The following is a 20,740-nucleotide window of genomic DNA, read 5'->3' on the forward strand; positions in this document are numbered from 1 at the left end:
TAAACAGTTAATTAGAAAATGCCACTAGCCCACTTTATTATGTGGTTTATTTTAGGAGCCATATGATAGACAGAAATATATTTGGTATAATGAGGGATGTGTTCTAATTAAGTGGGGTCACAAAGTGAAGGATTTGACTACCCAGGAATTCTAAAAAATAAAGCAGTTGAGGCAAGCCGTCTGGCTTGACAAATAGTAGAATGGGCTAAGGTGTGTATTTTACCATCTCTTGCTCTCTATAAAGCTACCCCACTGTCCCTCGAAGTTGGAGGCAAAGTTTGTAAGATTAAATCACAAGTTTTCCGAAGATGTAGTATGAGCATCAGACTTAATGCTGTCCCTTTAAATGCCCACGGGACTTGGAAAAAGGGGGGTGATGTCTGCAAACTGTGATTGTTAATGTTAAAGGGCATTTGTTGTACCGCACACTATCCCCACTGAGGTGGTCCCCTAGCGCTCTGGCGACTGTGGAAGGAAGTAGTGGGTTGGGGGGAGTTAGTAGGGTGTAGCTGTAATTGCCTAGCGGTTTGTGGACATGAGGTTGTGGCGCCCTCCCTCTAGAGATGGCTAACTTGAGGGTTTTTGGTTGCCTCACTGGTTTTCTTGTGCGTGGTCCCCACCCAACGACGACCGAGCGCCCTAAGGGCTTCTGGGTTGCCAGTTACTGGTTACGCTACCCCCGTCTGTAGCTGGGGTTGCTGTCTCTAGGGTAATGATTAGGGTGGGGTATTGTAGGGGATGGTTCTTTCTTGGGCTCTCTCCCTGGCTTGTTCCTTCCATGTAAGCTTGTTGAGGTGTGCTCTGTTTCCAGCTGAGTCTGTTTTTCCTAGCCCTTCCCTTCTGTGGTGAGGAGCCAAGTTTTTAAGTAGTGAATTTTAGGTGATCCTTTGTATTGCATATGTCTTTTGGGAGGTATTTCCATATTTTTGCTGGCTGGTGGGAGAATAACATACACCCCCCACCCCCTCCTAAGTTTTCTTTTTGTATGGTTTTGGCTCTAGGCGAATGCTGTTGCTAGAGCTGAGTGGCCTTGCCGGAAAGTAGAAAAAGTAGAAAATGGTGCAATGGGAGCCGAGGAGGCCCAGAGCCATTTTCTATTTATCTGTGGGAATTATGTTCAACGTAAAAGGTGGTTTAGGCCCTGTTTTCTAAAGTCTGAGATTAGAACCTACCAATAAGCTCCATTTTACATTATGAACTGTAATAATGGGATTTTATTTGCGAGGTATGTCCGAGAAGCTTTTATTGATGGTTTAATGAAATCGTTTTTTCAACATTATTGTAGTTTTTTAAATACTTTTTTATGATGGGTTAATTGGGATATTCATATGATAATTGTATTGTTTACTGGCCTTGATTTATTGGTGAAATCAAAATAAAGATATTTGATCCATATACAGCATACTTTTATGGGAGATGTTTTTTTATTTTAGCTGACAACCTGTTACAAAGATGCTGCCCTAACATTAAGTTCCTGGTCCTACTTGACTTTTCTATTTACATATATTAGACTTGATGCATATTTTGGCAATTTGCAGAAGGAAACGAGCCATTTTTGGCAAGTGTATTACAGCAACTGGAATATTTTTCAGAATAGCACACTCCTTAACACTTAACGAGTAATCCCGGTTTAAAAGGTCTCATTAAGGCAAATGTCTAGCTGTAATTGCAGGCATAGTTTGTAACTGGCATACTCCTACGTCCCGTCCCCTTTCCTCCATACTTATGGGACATCTCTCCGTCCTGTGGGACGGGACCGGAGCACTTTGTAAAAAGCATCCAATTTTTTTTCCAAAAATGTGGCACCCTTCCCCGTTACGTCCCTGGATTTGTCCACCTCATGAGAGGCCTCCTCGGGTTCCGAAACAATCTCCTGAGGACGCCTTTTTCGGTAAATTTCAAGCGCTTATGCGCACTGACCCCATGAGGGAATATTTCAAAGGGCTTTTCAAGGAGATATGTCCACCCGCGCCTCCCGCCGGCGCCTCCCTTGCCCGTGGTGCCTCCCCCTGCGTTTCCGCCTTTGCCACCATTGTCCCCAGTGGACAAGGCAGTGCCTGACACGGCGCAGCAGGATCCTGACCTGTCAGATGACCCTCAAGGCGATCAGGACAACGAGGACCTTCCCCGCTCTATCAGAGCCTTTCATGACCGGGTACTGGACATAATGAGTTCCTTGGATGTTCCGGTGCCCGAGGCACCTGCTCCGCAGGAGGGCGTGCTTTCTGGGGCGTTCACCTTGTCTCCTTTGGAGCATACCGGCCTGTTCTTACAGAAGGACCTTCTGGCCGAGGTCCGAAGAGTTTGGGAAAAGCCACACTCGGGACTTTTTGACAATAAAAAGATTGATGCGAGGTACAGGCTGCATCCTTCGGAAGAAGTGGCCTTGTCTTGTCCGCCTCTCTCCTCCACAGTGGTGGCTGCGGCTATGTTGCAATCCAGGCCTGCAGCATCCTTCTCCGCGACGGCTACTCAGGTCTTGGGAAAGGAGGACAAGCTCCTGGACTCTCTAGGGAGGAAAATCTTTGCCAATTCGGCCTTATAGCTCAGGCAGGCCAATGCAGAATTGATTTTGGCAGGAGCTAACATGCGGATGTGGAGAGGTCTGTCTGAGTTTGAGGAGCACATTGCGGTCGAGAAGTTGGAGGATTTCAGAGGGGGCCTTTCCGATGCCAGGGTCTTGGCCCAGGATCTCCTGGAGGCTGCAGCTCATCACGTAGACACCTCGGCTCGGGGTTGATACCTCGTGGCAAGCATGGCTGCATGCCACTAAGTTCTCGAAGGAGGTGCAAGACAAGGTTCTGGACCTTCTTTTTGATGGTAAGGAGCTTTTTCACTCTTCTACTGATGTAGAGCTCACCAAAACCAAAGATAGCACTCAGACGGCTAAATCATTGTCTATTCTGGTTAAAGCTCCTTTCAAGTCTCAAAGGCCGTTGTTGCAAAGTCGACCTTCCTCTGGTTTTAGGGGCTTCCTCGACCGCAAATCTCGCAGAGTGGATACTCCTGCAGGGAATAACCGTCGTAGACAACGGCATACTCGGTTTTTCTCCCGCTCCTCAGCCTCCTCATCAGGTTCAGGTGGCACCGCCACCGATAAGCCTGCCAAATGAGGGTTTTCCGCGCTCACATGAGACCCCGGTGGGAGGACGCATTGCGTATTGGGCGGGGGTGGCAGGCCATCACAGAAGACAGATGGGTCTTGGCAGTTGCTCGAGCGGACTTCCGCTTAGCTTTACCCCCTACCCCACCCATCAACCCTCCTTTTCAGCTGTCGGGCTCACCCTCCCTCAAGGCTGAGGTTCAGAAACTTCTGCACCTCAGAGCTGTGGAACCGGTTTCCCCTTGGGTAGCGAGGGGTGGGCTTCTACTCCCGGCTGTTTACGGTGCCCAAACCCAACCAGGCTAGCCTGCGCACCATCCTAGACCTTTCCCAGTACAATCTTTTCCTACCCCAAGAGAAATTCAAGATGATCACGCCCGGCCAGATTCGCTCCTCTTTGTAGATGGGCGATTGGCTCAGCGTGGTGGATCTTCAGGATGCGTACATGCATATCCTGATTTGGAATCCACATAGGAGGTATCTCTGCTTCTCTTTGGGAGAGGAGCACTTCCAGTTTCGGGTGCTTCCTTTTGGCCTCAGTTTGGCGCCGTGTGTCTTCACGAAGATGTCAGTGATTGCGGCTTATCTTCGTCTCCAGGGTCTCCAGGGTATCCATGTGTATCCCTATTTGGACAACTGGCTCCTACGCAACCCTTGTCCGTTGGCAGCAGCGGGCAACCACCAGTCTCTCCTTTAGCTCCTGTTCCATCTTGGGCTGTCGGTGAACTGGCGGAAATCCTCCATGACGGTCTTGCAGGACCTGACGTTCCTGGGTTTTCGTTGGAACACGATCGACTGCCGAGTGTATCTGACCGGGGACAGAATGGCGGATCTGTTGGCCACGTGTCAGGTGTTTGCGCAGTCAGAGAGCATGTCGGCCTGGTGGTTCCAGAGGCTTCTGGGCCTCATGACCTCGTGTGTACTGGCTCTTCCTCTTGCTCGTCTCAAAATGAGACAAACCCAGATGGCTCTTCAGAGTTCCTGGTGTCAGGCTGTGGACCCGGATTCCAAGCGGATAATGACGATCACGACAGACTCCTCCCTTTTGGGGTGGGGTGCGACATTAGATCTTATTCAGGTCTCGGGCCTCTGGTCACCTCAGGACAAGCTCCTGCACATAAATCATTTGGAGCTTCTGGTGCTCAAGGCGTTCAGACCGCTCATTGTCAACAAGGTGGTCCGCATAAGAACGGACAATGTGGTATCAATGTATTACACAAACAAGCAAGGGGGAACGAAGTCTCCCCCTCTCGTGGACCTGTCCATCCAGATTTGGGAGTGGGCCGTGCTTCATGGTGTCTGGCTGCTTGCAGTGCACATCCCGGGCCAGCCTAATGTCACTGCGGATGCCCTCAGCCGGTGGACAGTGGTCAGCTACGAGTGGGAGTTGAAGGCAGAGATCCTCTTGTGGATTTTCTCGCGTTGGGTCACACCAGAGGTGGACCTCTTCACCACGGCGGTAAACAAGAAGCTTCCTCAGTACCCCTCCAGAGGAGGGCTGGGAGCCTCCTCTCTGGGGGACGCACTCGAGATTCCATGGCATGGATATAGCATGGACATGGAGTAAAAGAGGGGCGTGTTGCCTGGCGCGGTACTCTGCACTGAATACCGACCAGCGAGGAGACGGTAGACTGAGGCAACTGGCCTCCTTAGAAGCACTATTCATGTCCATGATGTATCCAAATTGCCTTGATAAAGACCCTTGAGTGGTCGAAACACGTGCCAGCACTTTCAGTAGCAATAAAGACCTAATGGCACAAATTTGAGCTACCAGTCTCCCTTTTCATTGAACTGTGATTTAATAAGCCAACAAAACTTGCAACTTAGATTACTTATGAATTATATGTGCAGCACCAATTACATGAGAATCCTACAATCACCCTGCAATTCTTCGCCTGGGGCAATTGAGCACTGCCCCCTCGGATTACTAGAACTGGCTGCTACTACGCAACAATCTCAAGAATATAAGCTGAGCGCGGTGCCTACTTTCATGGTGGTCTCGCCCCTTCTCTTAATCACTACAAGTGAATGATTGTTGCACAAGGAATGAATCCAAACTTTGAGGCTGAAGATATTAAAAGCTGAAGGAAACCTATACAACAAACCTCAAATAAGCAAATACAGCATGACAAGGCTACTGATTGAAAAGGGTTGTGTAACACATGGTGGCAGAGTCACAAGGTGGCTATGGAGAAACCAGAGGAGTACCAAGAAAGCACAGCCTAAAGCTCAAAAGCCAATTAAGGAAACCAAATAAAGGTGACAGCTCACAGAAGCAAGTACCAAGGAACCTGTGTGAAACATTGAAGTCATGGGGAAGGGAACCCTGAGACTTGGCAAAGCTATTTGTCTCATCAGGAGACTTGGCAAAGCTATTCGTCTTATCAGGGGTCCCCAGACACCCCTTTTTTGTTTGGGTTGTGTCCTTTTGAAGCTTGGGGAAGGAGGGAAGCCCATGATTGGTGCTGCACTATATTGCCTTGAATGTAGCAAGGTAAATCTCGACTTTTTTATGGAACTTTATTGTGCTTGGAGAAGGGGAGCTGTGAGCTGGAAGCCGCTCAGAACTTCTAGTTGAACACTATTTCTTTGTACACATCTTAATAGGTTTTGAACACAGACTATTAAGTTAAACTCTTTGACTTTCCTTAGTTTCATTCAGGTAGGGAAATCCCACCTTGGCATAGGGCAAGTTGGGCCTTCAACCATCCTGACGTTTAAGTTGATAAAATATCTTTTTTATTTGAACTTTAGGTCCGCCTGTGTCTTGCTTTATGATGCCTTCAGTGATCCCACCAGTTCAAGGGTTGAAGCACCGTACAGGGCCTTCGTACATCAGGTGTCCACCTGGGACAGACGCAGGGGTACAACGTTATTACGCCAGCGTGTTTTCAGAGTTTCTTTTCCTGAAAGTTTTCGCCCCAAAATCGAAAAATATGGTGTAGGGAGGGGGCATAGGGACTAGATAATAAGTGAAAGTTTGGGGATTTGGGGGGGCACCCATATAAAAAAAAAGATTGTGCACAAATATTAAAAATTAAATTTTTGTTTTTTTCTGCCAGAAATATTCAGCAAAAAACTCTGTTTTGCGGGGGGGGGGGAAATCATCTGGTTATCGAAGAACCGATTCAGGAGGGGTGTTGGAACTGATTTTCTATACTTTGGCCTGGTGGACTGATATATGGAAGTCCAACATAGTATTGTGACAGGGACCACTCTGGGAGCTGAAACCAAACCAGTTCAAGGTAGGTAGCAAGGCAAGTGGTCTGGGCTAACTAAGAGCTGGTGAGCTTGTAAGGGGTCCACAATGAGCACACACAGTCAAGGAATGCACTTAGACAAACGGGTATAAAAATACTTCTTTGCTTATGGCCAATTAACAGTGAAAAAATTACTATCACGCAACACCAAAAATAGGTACATATACACAATCACTGGAGTAGGGCAAAATACATTTCAAACCCCTGAAAAGGAAGCTACAGATTGGTAAACACAGTACAGGTCCACAGAGATACAACCCTAAATTCACAAGTCCATCCCTAAGATGTGTGTGGCTTTGTGCCTAAAAGTTCAGCAAAGTTCCATAAAGTTTTGTGAAGCTCGAAAAAATGAAGGTATGTTCTTTGGGGTCCAATGACCACTTTCAAGTGTTGGGGGAAAAGTTAATCTAACCAACGTGTGTCCCCAACTTTCATAGTGCTTGTGTGAACAAGCAACGGCAAAGCCAAACTAATACAAAAGTTTTAATCAAAGCTTTAAAGAAGCTTACCTCTGCAAGGGGTTTCAGGTAACTAATGCTACAAATCACCCCCTGTACTAGGATTTTTCATTGGACTTGGCAGGTCTGCAGAACAGGGTTTGAAGTTGCTTTTCCTGCCGTCAGCCTCAGCCCTTGATCTCCAGGGGTTGCAGGTTTCAGCAGTTCTCCGGTTGGCGGCTAATACTGGTGGTAAGGTCTTCCAGTTGAAACATGCAAAAGAGCGTGATGCAGGGCCCCTCTCGCGACAAGACTGGACGCAGGTAAGCAGTTTCGGACATTGGTCACCAATGGACGTGACAGAGGGATTCACCTGCCACTGTCAGATTTCACCTTTCATCTTGGGTCCCTTTGATGCTAGGACCACAACATTTTGCAGCAGTAAGTCTTATGGCACAAGCTAAAGATTCCCCTAGGTCCAGGCTTCAACTCAAAACGGCGATGTCTGCAGCAAAGTAGCCCAAACTGGGGCACTTCTGAATACTCTTCTTCGCATGACTCAGCGCAGACACCTAGAATGGGGTCCAAAAGCCAGGTAAGAGCGGAAACCCCCCACTAGCCAATGACTGATCTCTCACACGCCCCAACCCCCCAAAGGTGCAATAAAGTGAATTCATTCCATTGGGCTGCCAAGCCGCTGCAAGGGTTGTCTCCGGGTCTTCAGTCAACTGTTAGTCTACCAGGATCTTTGGCTACTATGTAAATCTGAAGAAATTGCTGCAGGAGTTCCCTTATTAAAACATCGAGCCTGGAAGCAAGTCCAAGTTCACCAATGGTAAGGATCTGCAACATTCAAACATCCAGTAGTTGTCGAATTGAGGACATCTATTAGTTTTGCTTGTGTCCCACACCCAGCCTCTAGCATCACAGATGTGGAGTGGGACCATAGACCCGCCCACTTCCTAGGTTCCAGACACATAAAGGCATCACTAGCCTACAAAAGCAGCAGCTTCCCCTGGCAAGGCCGGCAGCAGTCCAAACTACAATAAAGCCGAAAATGAGGGAAAATCTTGTGGCACTGTTATTTTAGGGCACTAGCCATGTTTAGTAGCCATATTGTAATGTTAGCCCAACTAACAAGGGTACCCCTTAATCATATGGGTACCCCCTAATCAGGCTCACACCAGAAGAAAGTACATCCCTCTAGGGAATTAAGGCCAAGAGTCTATCTTGCAAGGATAACAAGTTTATTCTTTACAGAAAAGAGGATAGGAGCAAAGAACTCTGCTGCCTGCACGGTGTCCCTCAACCGTCCCATTCTCCTGCAGACTGGAGCCAGACAGGAGCTTATATGCTCTTGACTTGGTCACTGTATACTGGCATGGCTCCATCCAAAACTGTCCTTCCATACAAGGGATGCTCCAGTCTTCCTTTCTTCATGGTCGGATTTCTGTTTAGGACATGCTACTTAACATATTGCTAACCTATGCAAGAATATACTGTAGCTCATGTTTTTCATTTTGCTACATTATGAACTTTTATGTATAAAAAAAATTCCCATCCTGCTCTCCTTATTTCAGTCATTCTCATATTTATCTGATCCAGTATTTCCCCTTAAACCGTTGTTTTCCATACTTCTGCAGTGTGTGCATGAGCCTTACCCTGCCTGGGCCCTTTGACAGACAGCAAACGGCTCTGCCAGATCTAGCGAACACCACGCCAATGCCTGTAGTCTATTTTTAGGGCAGGCCACATTCCTTTTGGCAGAGAACCTGCTTTCTACCATGCTTTGAGAAAAACTAAATAGAATTTAACATTTACCAATGTATTCAGCTAATAGTTATTTGCCCCTTATAAAGACCACGGGGGAGGAGCACTTGGTGCCCACCCATGTCTGAGTGTGTGATTATATCTGCATGAAAAAAGCTTTCCCTCAGTGCTCCTCCCCCGTGGTCTTTTGTAGTGTCTGGAAACAGTCAACAGAAGTCTTGTTTAATTCTAAAGTGCTTGGGTATGAAAGAAGGCGCTGGCTCCTTAGCAACATTATGCAGCAAATGTGAATGTGCACACTAGAACTTATGCAAAATTGGTCAAAATAGATCTGCCACTAGCTTATCTTATTTTACATATGAAAGTAACCAAAAATCCCAGGTGTAAAAAGCTAGGGTGATCCAAACGTATCCCTGTTGCACTGTGCACTGCACTGGAAGGTGCTTGTGCAGTTACACAATGTAAAAGGGAAAAGGGGAAACCTAGTTTCCCAGTACTGATAGTCTGAGGGACTGATCCATTTCCCCATAACAAATGAGCAAAATGGAATTGAAGCTGAAGGCTTTTCTTCCCTATTAAAAAGTCAGAACAGGTTCAAAAACAAAGCAAAAGATTGGGGATCCATAGAAACGATGGAGGGAAATGTGCGTATCAAATCTTTCCAAATAGTGATCTGTACTCAATACCAATAGTCGCCACTTCTTTTTACTGATCAGTCACTTTACCAGTGAGTTTACCATGTATTTTGTGGATAATCTGCAGGTCCGAAAGAGGTTAGTCTGTCTGAACCGCACTTTGGTTTTGGCAAAAACCTCCCAACGCATGCTTTCAATAATTTATGTATTTGCTGCGACTTTATAAATGGTTTTGTATTTAAATGTTTGTTTTTGTTGTGTATATAAATTGCATTAATGTTTCTTATAGGTATTACAAACAAGTACAACCATAAGAAGCTTAAAAAGACTGGAAAGACACTAAAGGATTACATGGATGAGCCTGTGCGAGAGCCTCTGATAGGTATTTATTTTAATTCTCATTGTGAATTTGCCATATAAATGGCAATGTGACAATATTATGTGCACTTCATGAAGATATCAGTACGGTAGGTCTTTGAAACTGTGTGCCGGTCACATTATTTCTTTGATAAACCACCACTGTATAATCCATGTTTGCTTCGTGTACTTCACTATCACCACCGGAGTGGTCCCCTGGCGCTCTGAAAAAGGGAGAGGGGGGGGGGTGAGCTGGAAAAGTGCAAGATAGCAGTTATGTGCTGTTGGCAGCCTCAGTCCGGTGGGTCTGTTGGCTGGGCTTGGGGTGATTTACGGTCGGTAGTCGTTGTGTGCTGTTGTGCGAGTCTGTGTGTTTGGTTTTGTTGTTGCAATGTAGTGAAGTTTGTGCTGTTTGCTGCGTTAAGGCTTGTGGTTGTTTTTGGTTCGAGAGGTGTATGCAGAGGAGTGAAATTGTTAGTGGGTTGGTTATTGTTTCATGCTTGCACGCCTTGTCCAGGCTTGGCAGGAGAGTCGTATATCAATCATTGAATTACTTTTCTATCTAAAAGCGACGCAGGCTATGTTGAGGATTCAATCTAAGTGTGGCACATGCTAACATTTACAGTTCTGTCTAGATGTGACGCAGGCTATGTTGAGGATTCAATCTAAGTGTGGCACATGCTAACATTTACAGTTCTGTCTAGATGTGGCGCCTGCTAGGTTTAAGAATTCCCTCTGTGTGCACATGCTAGTATTCACAATTCCATCTAGATGCGGCACATGCTAGGTTTAAGAATTCCCTCTGTGTGCACATGCTAACATTCATAGTTCTATCTAGGTGTGACGCAGGCTATGTTGAGGATTCAATCTAAGTGTGGCACATGCTAACATTTACAGTTCTGTCTAGATGTGGCGCCTGCTAGGTTTAAGAATTCCCTCTGTGTGCACATGCTAGTATTCACAATTCCATCTAGATGCGGCACATGCTAGGTTTTAGAATTCTCTGTATGTGTGCACATGCTAACATTCATAGTTCTATCTAGATGCGACGCAGGCTAGGTTGAGGAATCCAAGTGTGGCACATGCTAACAATTATTACATCTGTCTAAGGTGACATAGACTGATCTTGACCGTTCTCTATAGGTCCGTCAACATAGGCACTAGTTACCATTGGTTTTGCGTGCATACCAATGATATATAAGCACTATATAAATGCCAAGTAGCATAATATAACATTATGTTAGTGCATAGTACTATGCGTAGCACATTTGACTCAGACAGGAAATTATCTTGTTAAAGCATTCATGCACTGGTCACAATGTTGCTCAATTTCTTAAATACATTTTCTAAAAAGGACACTGCTGCTAGAACCAATGAAATCCGTTCCCTGCTCAATAAAAGGTTCTGTCATGCAGCAGGTGTTAAGTGCCTAGGTTACTCGGGGGAGTGTGGGGGGGCATTCAAAATACTTCGTTCTTAGGTCATTTAAAGATGTAAAAAATAACAGCAAGTAGCTTGTTTTCCACCATTCCCTCTTGGTTGAAGAAGCTGCATTGGATGGCTCCTAGTCTTGTGCAAGACCTCCTGATAGAACCTCTTTTGTAGGGAATGGGGTCGAGCATAGACTCATAAATTGGGACCTGTAGAAACGATAAGGAAATTTGATCAGGTATTTTGTGATGCTGCCAAAGGCCCAAACTTCATGAGTCAAACCTGTAAAAAAAATTTTAAAAAAAAGTTAAAATGTATTTGCCTCTTCCAATGTCACTATCCAGTCTGCTCTCCAAGTTCTTTTTCACATTAGTTGGATTTGTTCTCAAGTCTTCTTCAAAGGCCAATGCTCTTTTAAGTAAGTTCCCACAATGAAGTTCCCATTTTCTAAGGGTTTCATCCTGTCCCAATGCCATTTCTCTTTTTAGTAGTGCGAAAATTAGCAATGGCGTCTGTTAAAGATTTTGATATTTATGATAAATCTGCCTGACCTGTGTTAACCCCTGAACCTCTTGCTTGGACTTGGTAATTTTACCTTGTCCTTAGGTGAGTGGGAATCCCTTTCCCATCCAACCTAGCCTTGAGCTTTTTTTTTGTTTAAATGGTTGACCTTTTTATGTCTCCCCCATAGTGTACGGTTGGAGTTATAGTTGCCTATAACTTTTGCACACACAGTGGGCCGATCTTACAATTTTTTTTGTATTAAAACCCTTAACAACAAACCTGAGACCAAGACTTAAGTTTTCTATAATCAGTGACGCAGCATTTGTGTGAAGGACTCCATCTGGATTAACTTTTGGACTTTGCCTGGGTTGCCTCTTTGGGCTTCCCTGTTAATTTCTCTTTAATGTACTTGGGTGAACTACTGTTCCCAAGGAGTAAAGAGGGATGTTCATCCCACTTTACCTTTAATATAGTGAGCTAGCGCACCCCACCTTACGTGAAGTGCTGGGGGTACAATGTATCCCTTGCATACTTTCCTGTTACAGTTGCACGTTAAATTGAATGGCTGGTGGCAGTGGTTTTACCATAGTGACTTTTTGGTCTCATTACTCGCAGGCTGTTAAATCAGCCTCGGTAATGCATAGAAGGGCCACCATTTTGCTAAAATGATGGGCTCGTTCTTTATTCATGTCTTGTATGCTTCCTGGAAGCAGTAATGTTTTTCGAGGTATTCATCACAATCTGGGACCACAGAGGCAATGTTAAATTTAGCCGCCCTCTCTACATTGATTCTTTTAAAAAGTGCCTCCTCATATCTTGGTTTGTGGGCTAGGGCAAGATGTCTGGTCCTGCTATGTGTCAAGAGTGCACACACTGATTGGGGTAACCTAACAAGCTCATTCTCCAGGACAATATTCTTACTCTTCAGAACCAAGGACACAATTCTCAAAAGCACACAGAGGGTAGGCCAACAGCGACGGGGTCAAGCAAGTTTCAACCTTCTGCAGCTATTATGCAGGTCTGCGATAGACTAGCGGTGAAGATGGGTATGCTTTAATTTCTGGTCATGTCTACTACAATTCATGGGGAATTCCCAGTTGACACTAGTATATCAGGATTTTAGTTTGAAATAATGGTTGGATTGAGAGGAGAATGTATTGGCCAGATGTGTAAGAATGGTAGAGTTAAACGGTATCTGAAGGTCAAAGATGAATTCAAGATGGGTGAATCCTAAATGTTTACATATTGGCAACTGCGACACTGCCTTCAGAGCAAAGCGGGGGTTGGAGGAACATCACGTCCACTTGCAAAGTCTTTTTTCTGCCTCCACATCCAAAGGCCCGATATCCAGAATTCATAGGTCATGTTTTTTTCTATAGACTCTACCGTTGGGGAGAGGGGTTGCAGGGGGTTGTGGGTGGGTGGCGGGAATTAAGGCATGGCAAAGATATTTAGGCTGGGATATCACTCTAAAGGATTGGGAACAGGTTTAGAAGTGTGCCCTGAAGTCACCCACCTGTATTCAACATAGAGAACAATCGTACAAGATACTTCATAGGGGTTATAGTACTCCAGGTAAGTTAGGTCTATATAAAGGGGATTCTAGCCTTGTATGGGTCGGAGTAGGTTCCTGCATGCATGTCTGGTGGTCTTACCCAGAGAAAATATAAGGGACGCCTGCTTTTGTCGTCTGTGGTCTATCAGGCAATATAATAGAACTGTAGAAAATTAGACCATCCAGACCAGAGAGAACATCCAATTACTCTTTCAATTGTAATTGTTAGCTATTAATTTTACAAAAACCGTATATCAAATTACACAATGACAATTATATTCATGTAAAAATGTGGCTCTTTGAACCAGAACAAACACATCCCTCCATACAAACTTCATTCACAACTTCTTCATGCATTTGTCATATTCACAAACGATAGAAAATGATATTTTGTTCATATCACAATAACAATGGCAATTAAAGCATTTCTTGAATTAAGTTATGAATGAAGTTTGTATGGAGGGAGGGATGTTTGTTCTGGTTCAAAGAGCCACATTTTTACATCAATATAATTGTTGTGTAATTTGATATACGTTTTTTGTAAAATAGCTAACGATTACAATTGAAAGAGTAATCGGATGTTATCTCTGGTCTGGATGGTCTAATTTTCTACAGTTCTGGTGGTCTTACCCTAAATTGATACTGTATTGGGACGCCATATGTAAACAGGCAAACATCTTGCAAATCTACTGCGTAGGAACCCAATAATGGAAGAATCGCGAACACAGTTGGAGAAGCCTACATTTATTTGCAGATCCACTGTATTATTGGAAAAGCCTTTTCTCAGCAGGATTACAGCAAGTTAGGTGAGGTCCGGTTATAGGAAAACTGTTCTCTTCCTTGGGCGGGAAGACAACCCCATGTGGCAGTCTAGTTGCCATTTCTAGAATGTCCAGAACAGGGATGGTAGTTGTCAGATTAGACTGGGAGCACGGGACTTCTGCATGTTTGAGGAAAGAAGAAATTGCTGATGGCAACGATGGAGATGGCCATCGTAAACCGTGATCTTATGATTTGGAAAGACCACCTTGTTAGAGGAGTCCAATGAATAGACTACTTTTTAAAATTCTATTTCAAGAGTAAGTTTAGGAAGCAGTCGCATTCCCTGTGTGCCTTTATGCAGGTTGGAAGGGTCTCAAGGGGGGGAGGGGACCAGCCATTGTATGTAGGCTTTGCCTTGAGATTGCATGACACACAGATCACTCACCAGGGCCTAGCAGCCATCCTCTCCAGGTATTAGCCCTGCTTGGGGCTTGACTTTATTTATTTTTCTGTAGCACTCTGAGCACCGCAGCACTTTCAAGGACCCTTTTGGACTGATGGCAAGTCACTCCTTTATTTCCCTGTGCCCCCGCCCGCGCTGCCTATTGGTGTTCTGGCCCAGGAGACCTGAAACCCTATTTTCTGGTGCTTGTTAATCTACGTAGAATCGCATGTTGTGCATATAGTCCGACGTCCAGTGGTAACTGCAGAGTATTGCATCTTGGTTTGAGGATCGAAAGGGGACGTCAACATGGGTGTACCTGTAACACTATCCCTAACGTGACATGTAGTGTGGCCAAGATACCCCATATGTCGATGTCCCTCAGATTGTTTTTTCCGCCCAGTTATCTGGTCGCCTTTATGTAGAGCTCTTCATAGGAGATTGCGTTATTTGTTATATTATCGATCTTTGGTTGTTTATTCCTGTTAGTCACTTCGACCGTTGAGTCCTGTGCACTGCTGGGAATTTCGACGCCTGTTGATGCGACGGACGTGGGCACCCACGTGGCTTGGCCTTCTGGCCGGCCTGCACAGTAGGGAGTGGGGTTGTCATTCTTTCAAGAATATCTTTACTTTCGCCTCTTAGTTCCCTGGGTTTTGTCGTAGCTATATCTATCCTGCACAATGGACAGGACTCATTTAGATTTTGTCCTTCGTGTAAGGCCAAATATCAGTGGAAAGACTTCGTAACGGCGGTGCAATAATTCACCCTTTAACCACAACGAGGCGGCCTGTGAACTCCTGCGTCTGAAGACGCTTAAGGAGCGCCGTTTGAGGGGGGGGGGTGGCCTGAGCGAATGGAGTAGAGGTGCGCCTGGATGGAGCTCCAGTCATGATCCTGATGTAGAGCCTTTAAAACTACAAAATATTATATAAAGCAAGAGACACCTACTACTGCAGGAAGCGAATCCCCAGCCTCCCAAAAAGAACGACGGGCAAGATCAGAATACCATGACTGCAGAAACTTCTCTGATGGAGGTGCCCCGGGGAGCCCAAGATGGGAGCTGTTGCCGCGGCTCGGCGGTAAGAGGGAGGCAGAGCTGATGCTCGTGTGAAGTGGTCTGCGTCAGGAGCAGCAGGAGACGTACAATGCAGCGCCCGCTCTAAAGGGAAATAGAGCCCACGAAGGAGAGGTTCATCCAGGCGAGAGCTGATCCTGCTCACCGATTGGAGGACGGGAATCTGCTGCAACACCCCTGAACGGAGCAGAAAGCTTGATGCCCGGCAGCAAACTAGAGAGGCCGACTAGGGTGACCAAAAAGAAGCTGAACAAGCACTGGCAGCCGCCGGTCAGACACTGCAAGCTAGAGCGGGGACTGAAACGGCGATCGCTACTACAACCAGCGTCAAGAGGCGTTGGACCGCTGCTGTGAAGCCCTAGGCTGCCAAGGTCAGGTAATAGCCAGCAGAGACGGTTAAACACCTGGCCGCCGCCAACAAGACAAATCGCGAAGAACGTCCCTTAAAGAGTCCAGCCAGGTAAACAGCAATTCGAACCAAGGGTGGATAAAAAGTTAAACAAGAACCAGGCGGAGAGTGACAAGTTGACCAGGAAATAAAGCGCTGCCAAGTTGAGCTGGGGGCTGCGGACACAGCATAGTTGAGGGTGACCCTGAATAAGAGGCACAGCCTACTGGGTAGGAGACACCCCGCCAGAGCCACGCGTAACACTAGTACTGAGGCGCGGTCGGGAAGTCTAATGACAGTCTACGCCGATTTGAAGAGGTGAGCCTAGTTGGTGGTATTGAATTGTAAGGCTAACATTTGCTGCACTGGCCTGTGGCTCGAACAGGTTTCCTGCAAAGACACTCATCAATCGCAGAAGCGTCAAAGTACACGCAGAGTTCCACGGCATGGTCAGCTTAGGTACTATAGGACGCCCTGGACCGTAGGCGCGCCCCTGGCTGGACTGCAGAGTAAACAGATTTGAAGTGCTCTAATATAGGCAATCGCCACAAAATGGCAGTGAACAATTATTCGCAGAGCAAGTGCAGCCAATAAACCGCATAAAGGCAGAAGGTACCACATTTGTGCACTCCACGCAGGGAGTACTGGGACACAAGGGGAAGACTAGCTACAGGAACGGGTGCTCAGTGAGGGTCCACTCATTAAACAAGCAGGCCCCAAGCAATATACAAAAGAGACAACGCAACCTCCTTGTTATTAAGGACAGGTATATGAAAAAGGTGCTGGGACATGCATTATAGTGCAAATACAAGACACAACACGTGATAACACCAGCGACAAACGAGGCACTTTGGATATAATGCTTGGAAGACACACAGCATGAAGCTATGACTCAGTGAGCGACTGGTGCATAGGGAGCAGATTATTATAACCGGAGAGGCACTGGCTAGCCGAAGCGGACATGCAACACTTGCACACTGTCCCATGTCAGCAAAACTCACTGGAAATAGGCCGCTAAAGCTTTATAAGAAAAGAACTGTGATTCGACCATCGCAAAAGATTAGCAAGGACCAAGAGTTGCGCAACATTGCGTCCATGTGAGGGTCACCTTTAATTGTTAACTGGGCAAGTCGCTTGTGCACAAAGATGTGTAACAGCAAGACACCCTGTGTATCTTACCATCACCGGCGCAATGGAAGCTGGGACATACTGCAGATAGATGTGCAGTTCTTCCACAGCTGCAGTCAGGCTATCGCTGCTGGAGCATGTCACCTGCACGACCGGAAATACATGGTCAGGGAACATAAGCAATAGATTAGCTAATAATTCACCTGGGTACCAGCAGGGAGAGGCATGTCCTCGCCCAAAGGAAAATAGGCTATGACAATGGACTCCTTTGCTGCAGCTAGACCACGTGAACCCGAGTCTAGTAAGGCTGGGATGCAGAGCACTCAAGCGGCCTGAGAGGATGACGACAAAGATGGCCAAGTACTGGAAGCTATAGCGGCGATGCGATCCTTTATTGCCACAAAAATTGGAGAGGTCAAGTCGGATATGCAGCAAGACATTTGCAATCTAGCGGAAAGACTGGCGCTGAAGGTGGCATGAAAGAGACGGACTGCGGAGGATCTGAAAATAAGTACAGGAACTTGAGGGGAAAACTGCAATGCTGGAGAGGGCTGCGCCCGATGGAATAATGTGCACTTGCTTGGAGTCCCTGAAGGAATGAAGGGCTCGAATCCCATGGAATTTGTGGAAACCTTATTGCTACAAGAGATCAGCGCCAGCAAATTCTCACAGGGATTTGTGGTAGAGGGCTCACAGATCTCTTCAAAAAGGCCGCCGCCGGGATCATTTCCCTGCCCAATGATGGCGAAGAGTCTGAACTTTCGGGACAGCGAAGTTATATTGAATTTCTCGCAAGACGGTGGGGAAATCGGCCACGATGGCTCCAAAATTGCTACATACCCAGACTACATGCAGGCAGTCCAAAGGGCAAGGAGCTCTTGTCCCGATCAAGGCCAGGTTCAAGCAGCTGAATCTTAAGTACATGTTAATGTATCCATCTCGGCTGAAGGTGATGTATAAGAGAAGGGCTGTCTTCTTGGAAACACCAGCAGTGGCCAACATGTGGCTGGAACTCAACAACTTGGCTATGGGGGAGGAAACTGTCACCTGAGTTGCCCTTAGTCCCGCAAGGAAGAAGCACGCTGGGGCACGGGGTGATTCTCCTGTTATTTGCTGTTTCTTCTTTCTTTTTTATCTGATGAAGGCCTAAGACGCATTGTAGACTGATTAAGTACTCACATTTGACAGGGGGGCCGCTAGACTACCTGGCCAGGGCTTACTGGTCTACCATACGAACTAACCAGTGCCGGCCTGTTGCTGACACAACATATCCTGCACAAAATGACCCGGATGGGCTGTAACGATGCGGGGGTGCCTGAGCGCCGCAGGAACACAGCGGCAGCTGGGTGCATTTGTTTTGGTGAGTTTATTGTTAGAATTGTTAAAGGTACTTCACATGAATCGGAGGAACTGAAAGAATGGTCACTCAAGAGTGATAAATGGAGGGTGGTTGGATTTGCGGGAATGGGGGAGGAATTTGGCGGTGCATTCAAGGAGGAGATGGTGGAAGCTTGGAGGGAGGCAGGGGGGAAGTGACACTATAGTACTATGTCTGCCAATATTAAGGTACTAACATGGAACATCAGAGGGCTGGGCTCATACACGAGGAGAAACTGAATTAAATCCTTCTTGAATCGGAAAATGGTGTCGCTCACCCTTTTGCAGGAGACTCGTATCATGAAAGCGCCGTTTGAAGCAGTGGGCGGCCTACGATATGTCGCAGCCCGCAAGTAATCCCCCCCCCGCCACCACAGCCGCAGAGTGTGATTAAGGGACTAGTGATGACCAATGCTCTGTTTCGGAAGCCTGACAGCGGACAGTTCAGGTTCCGCAGCATCCTTCTCCGACGGGCAAGATGCGAGTCATGCTATGGGGAAAACACCCCGGCAATAGGGGCGCACAAGGTTCCCACACTAAACGCACAACCTAAGGTTCTGTTTCGGCAGTACAGTCGAAGCGTTCCAAAGCGCCAACGGGCTCGTCGGGTACTTTCGGGATCAGCGGATCTTTGATTGGCAGCCTTCCCCACAACCGCAGCAGCTGCATGCGTCTGGGCAATCTAAAGTAAAGGGCACTAGCACCAAATCACACGGCACCGAGATGCTACAGAAGAAAGCGCCAACACTGCTTACGGCCCTGTGACACCATAATCCACTGCGCAGCTACAGGTTCAACTGGCTCCTCTCCCTACTACCCTGAGCATCAGCGATCGTATCGCTTCGGCGGTTAAACATAAACGGCCTAGACACATGCAGAGAGACACGTCCCAATGTCCGGAAACCTCGCAAGGACTATTCTGAGGGCCATTTGCCTTTGTCCAGTGCTTTAGGAGACGCATCTCAACGCTCTACAGAAGAAATGGTTATAAATGATCCCTTTCCTCCCCTGGACTCCGCTGGTTCAGGGAGATTTTTTAGGGTGGTGCATGGACAGACTAGAGAAATTTCTTTTTCTGAGAGGTTTGCTCCCAAAAGGCCTCGTAAGGACCTTCCTATTACACTATCGGACACAGTTACAAGTGAAAACATTCCTGGTCCTGACGGGCAGCACCACAGCCATGTACTACCTGAACAAGCAAAGGCTAGCCAAACTGTCCCAGAATATTTTGAAATGGGTTCTCAAACGGAGAATGTTCCTGTTGTCCCAACATTTTCCAGGGGAACTCAATCTTCTGGCGGATGTGCACAGCAGGGACCTCCCACTGCCCGTAGAGTACGAATGGCCATTATGAAGACATAATCTCCGTTTTCGCGCTATGGGGCTTCAGAGATGGACTTGTTTGCAACTCTGGAGAATGCTCAATGCCAATATTATGCCTCCAGGTACCCCCTAGAAACGATCCAAGGGGAGTGGTCTCTGGATTGCATGGTCGGACATTTTGTTTATGCTTTTACCCCTCCCAGACTCAACAAGATCGTACACACGATGCACCAGGAACCAGACTCACTTACTGGTTTTTAATTCCCTGAAAGTTTATCTCGCTGCCCTCTCGGCCTACACCACAATACAATCGAAGGTGTTGTGGTGGAAGTGCCAGTTATTCAGGCTTTCATGGAAGGGATTAAAAGAATTCACCCCCTCCCATTTCTAACTTGGTTCTCGGATGGGACCTAAATGTGGTATAGACTAGACTCATGGGGTCTCCCTTTGACCCTATGCATAAAGCAAGTCTCAAGGATCTCAAGGATCTTGCATATGACAGCCTTCCTAGTGGTCATCACTCTATAAGAAGCTGGTGAACTACAGGCCCTTTCAGTCCTAGACCCTTTCTTTCCAGTCCATAAAGATAAGCTGGTTCTGTGCACTCATCCTTGATTTGAGCCTAAATTTATTTCCAAGTGAACCAATACATAGAACTGCCTATATTCTTCCAGAACCCCACTAACATGGCCGAACAAAGCCTACACACATGATGTGCGCAGGGCAGTCATGTTTTACCTGGAAAGAACTAGACCACTGAAAAACAAATCAATTTTTAATTTCAGTGGCAGCTGGCAGAGAAGGGGATCCTGTCTCTAAATCAGCCATCTCAAGGTGGATTGTCAATTACATCACACCCTGTTTCTCTTGGTAAGAGAACTGCCCTTCAAGCCTAAAGCACATTCTACTCTAGGCACTGGGGCTTCATTGCAAATGTTCTCCTAGAATCCTTTTGCAAAGCGGCAACCAGGAGTTCTGTACTCCACTTTACAAAAACCTTTGCCTAGACACTCCTAGGTCTGAAAGCAGTACTAAGACATCTTTTCACTACTGTTCTTCTCACAACCCACCTCCAACTCCGGATACTGCTTGCTAGTCTATGCACAGCATGTGATTCTAAGCAGATTAACAAGCATCAGAAGACATGCCTTACTCACCGTAATAGCATTTCTGATGATTGCATCTGCTGA

At 46.5% G+C, this 20,740-nt stretch overlaps 1 protein-coding gene across 2 annotated transcripts in view; it reads left to right on the plus strand.

The window, feature by feature from the left end:
• The window catches only part of LOC138497213 (uncharacterized), a 371,787-nt gene that overhangs the window by 121,423 nt on the left and 229,624 nt on the right, over positions 1-20,740 (plus strand). For both annotated transcript variants that reach the window (XM_069620537.1, XM_069620538.1), the window contains one exon: positions 9,495-9,587. In XM_069620537.1, the coding sequence (XP_069476638.1) occupies positions 9,495-9,587 (93 nt within the window). The remainder of the gene's footprint in view (positions 1-9,494; positions 9,588-20,740) is intronic.

Source organism: Ambystoma mexicanum, chromosome 5q (assembly GCF_040938575.1).
Source record: "Ambystoma mexicanum isolate Mex_15411 chromosome 5q, UKY_AmexF1_1, whole genome shotgun sequence".
Lineage (NCBI taxonomy): Eukaryota > Metazoa > Chordata > Amphibia > Caudata > Ambystomatidae > Ambystoma > Ambystoma mexicanum.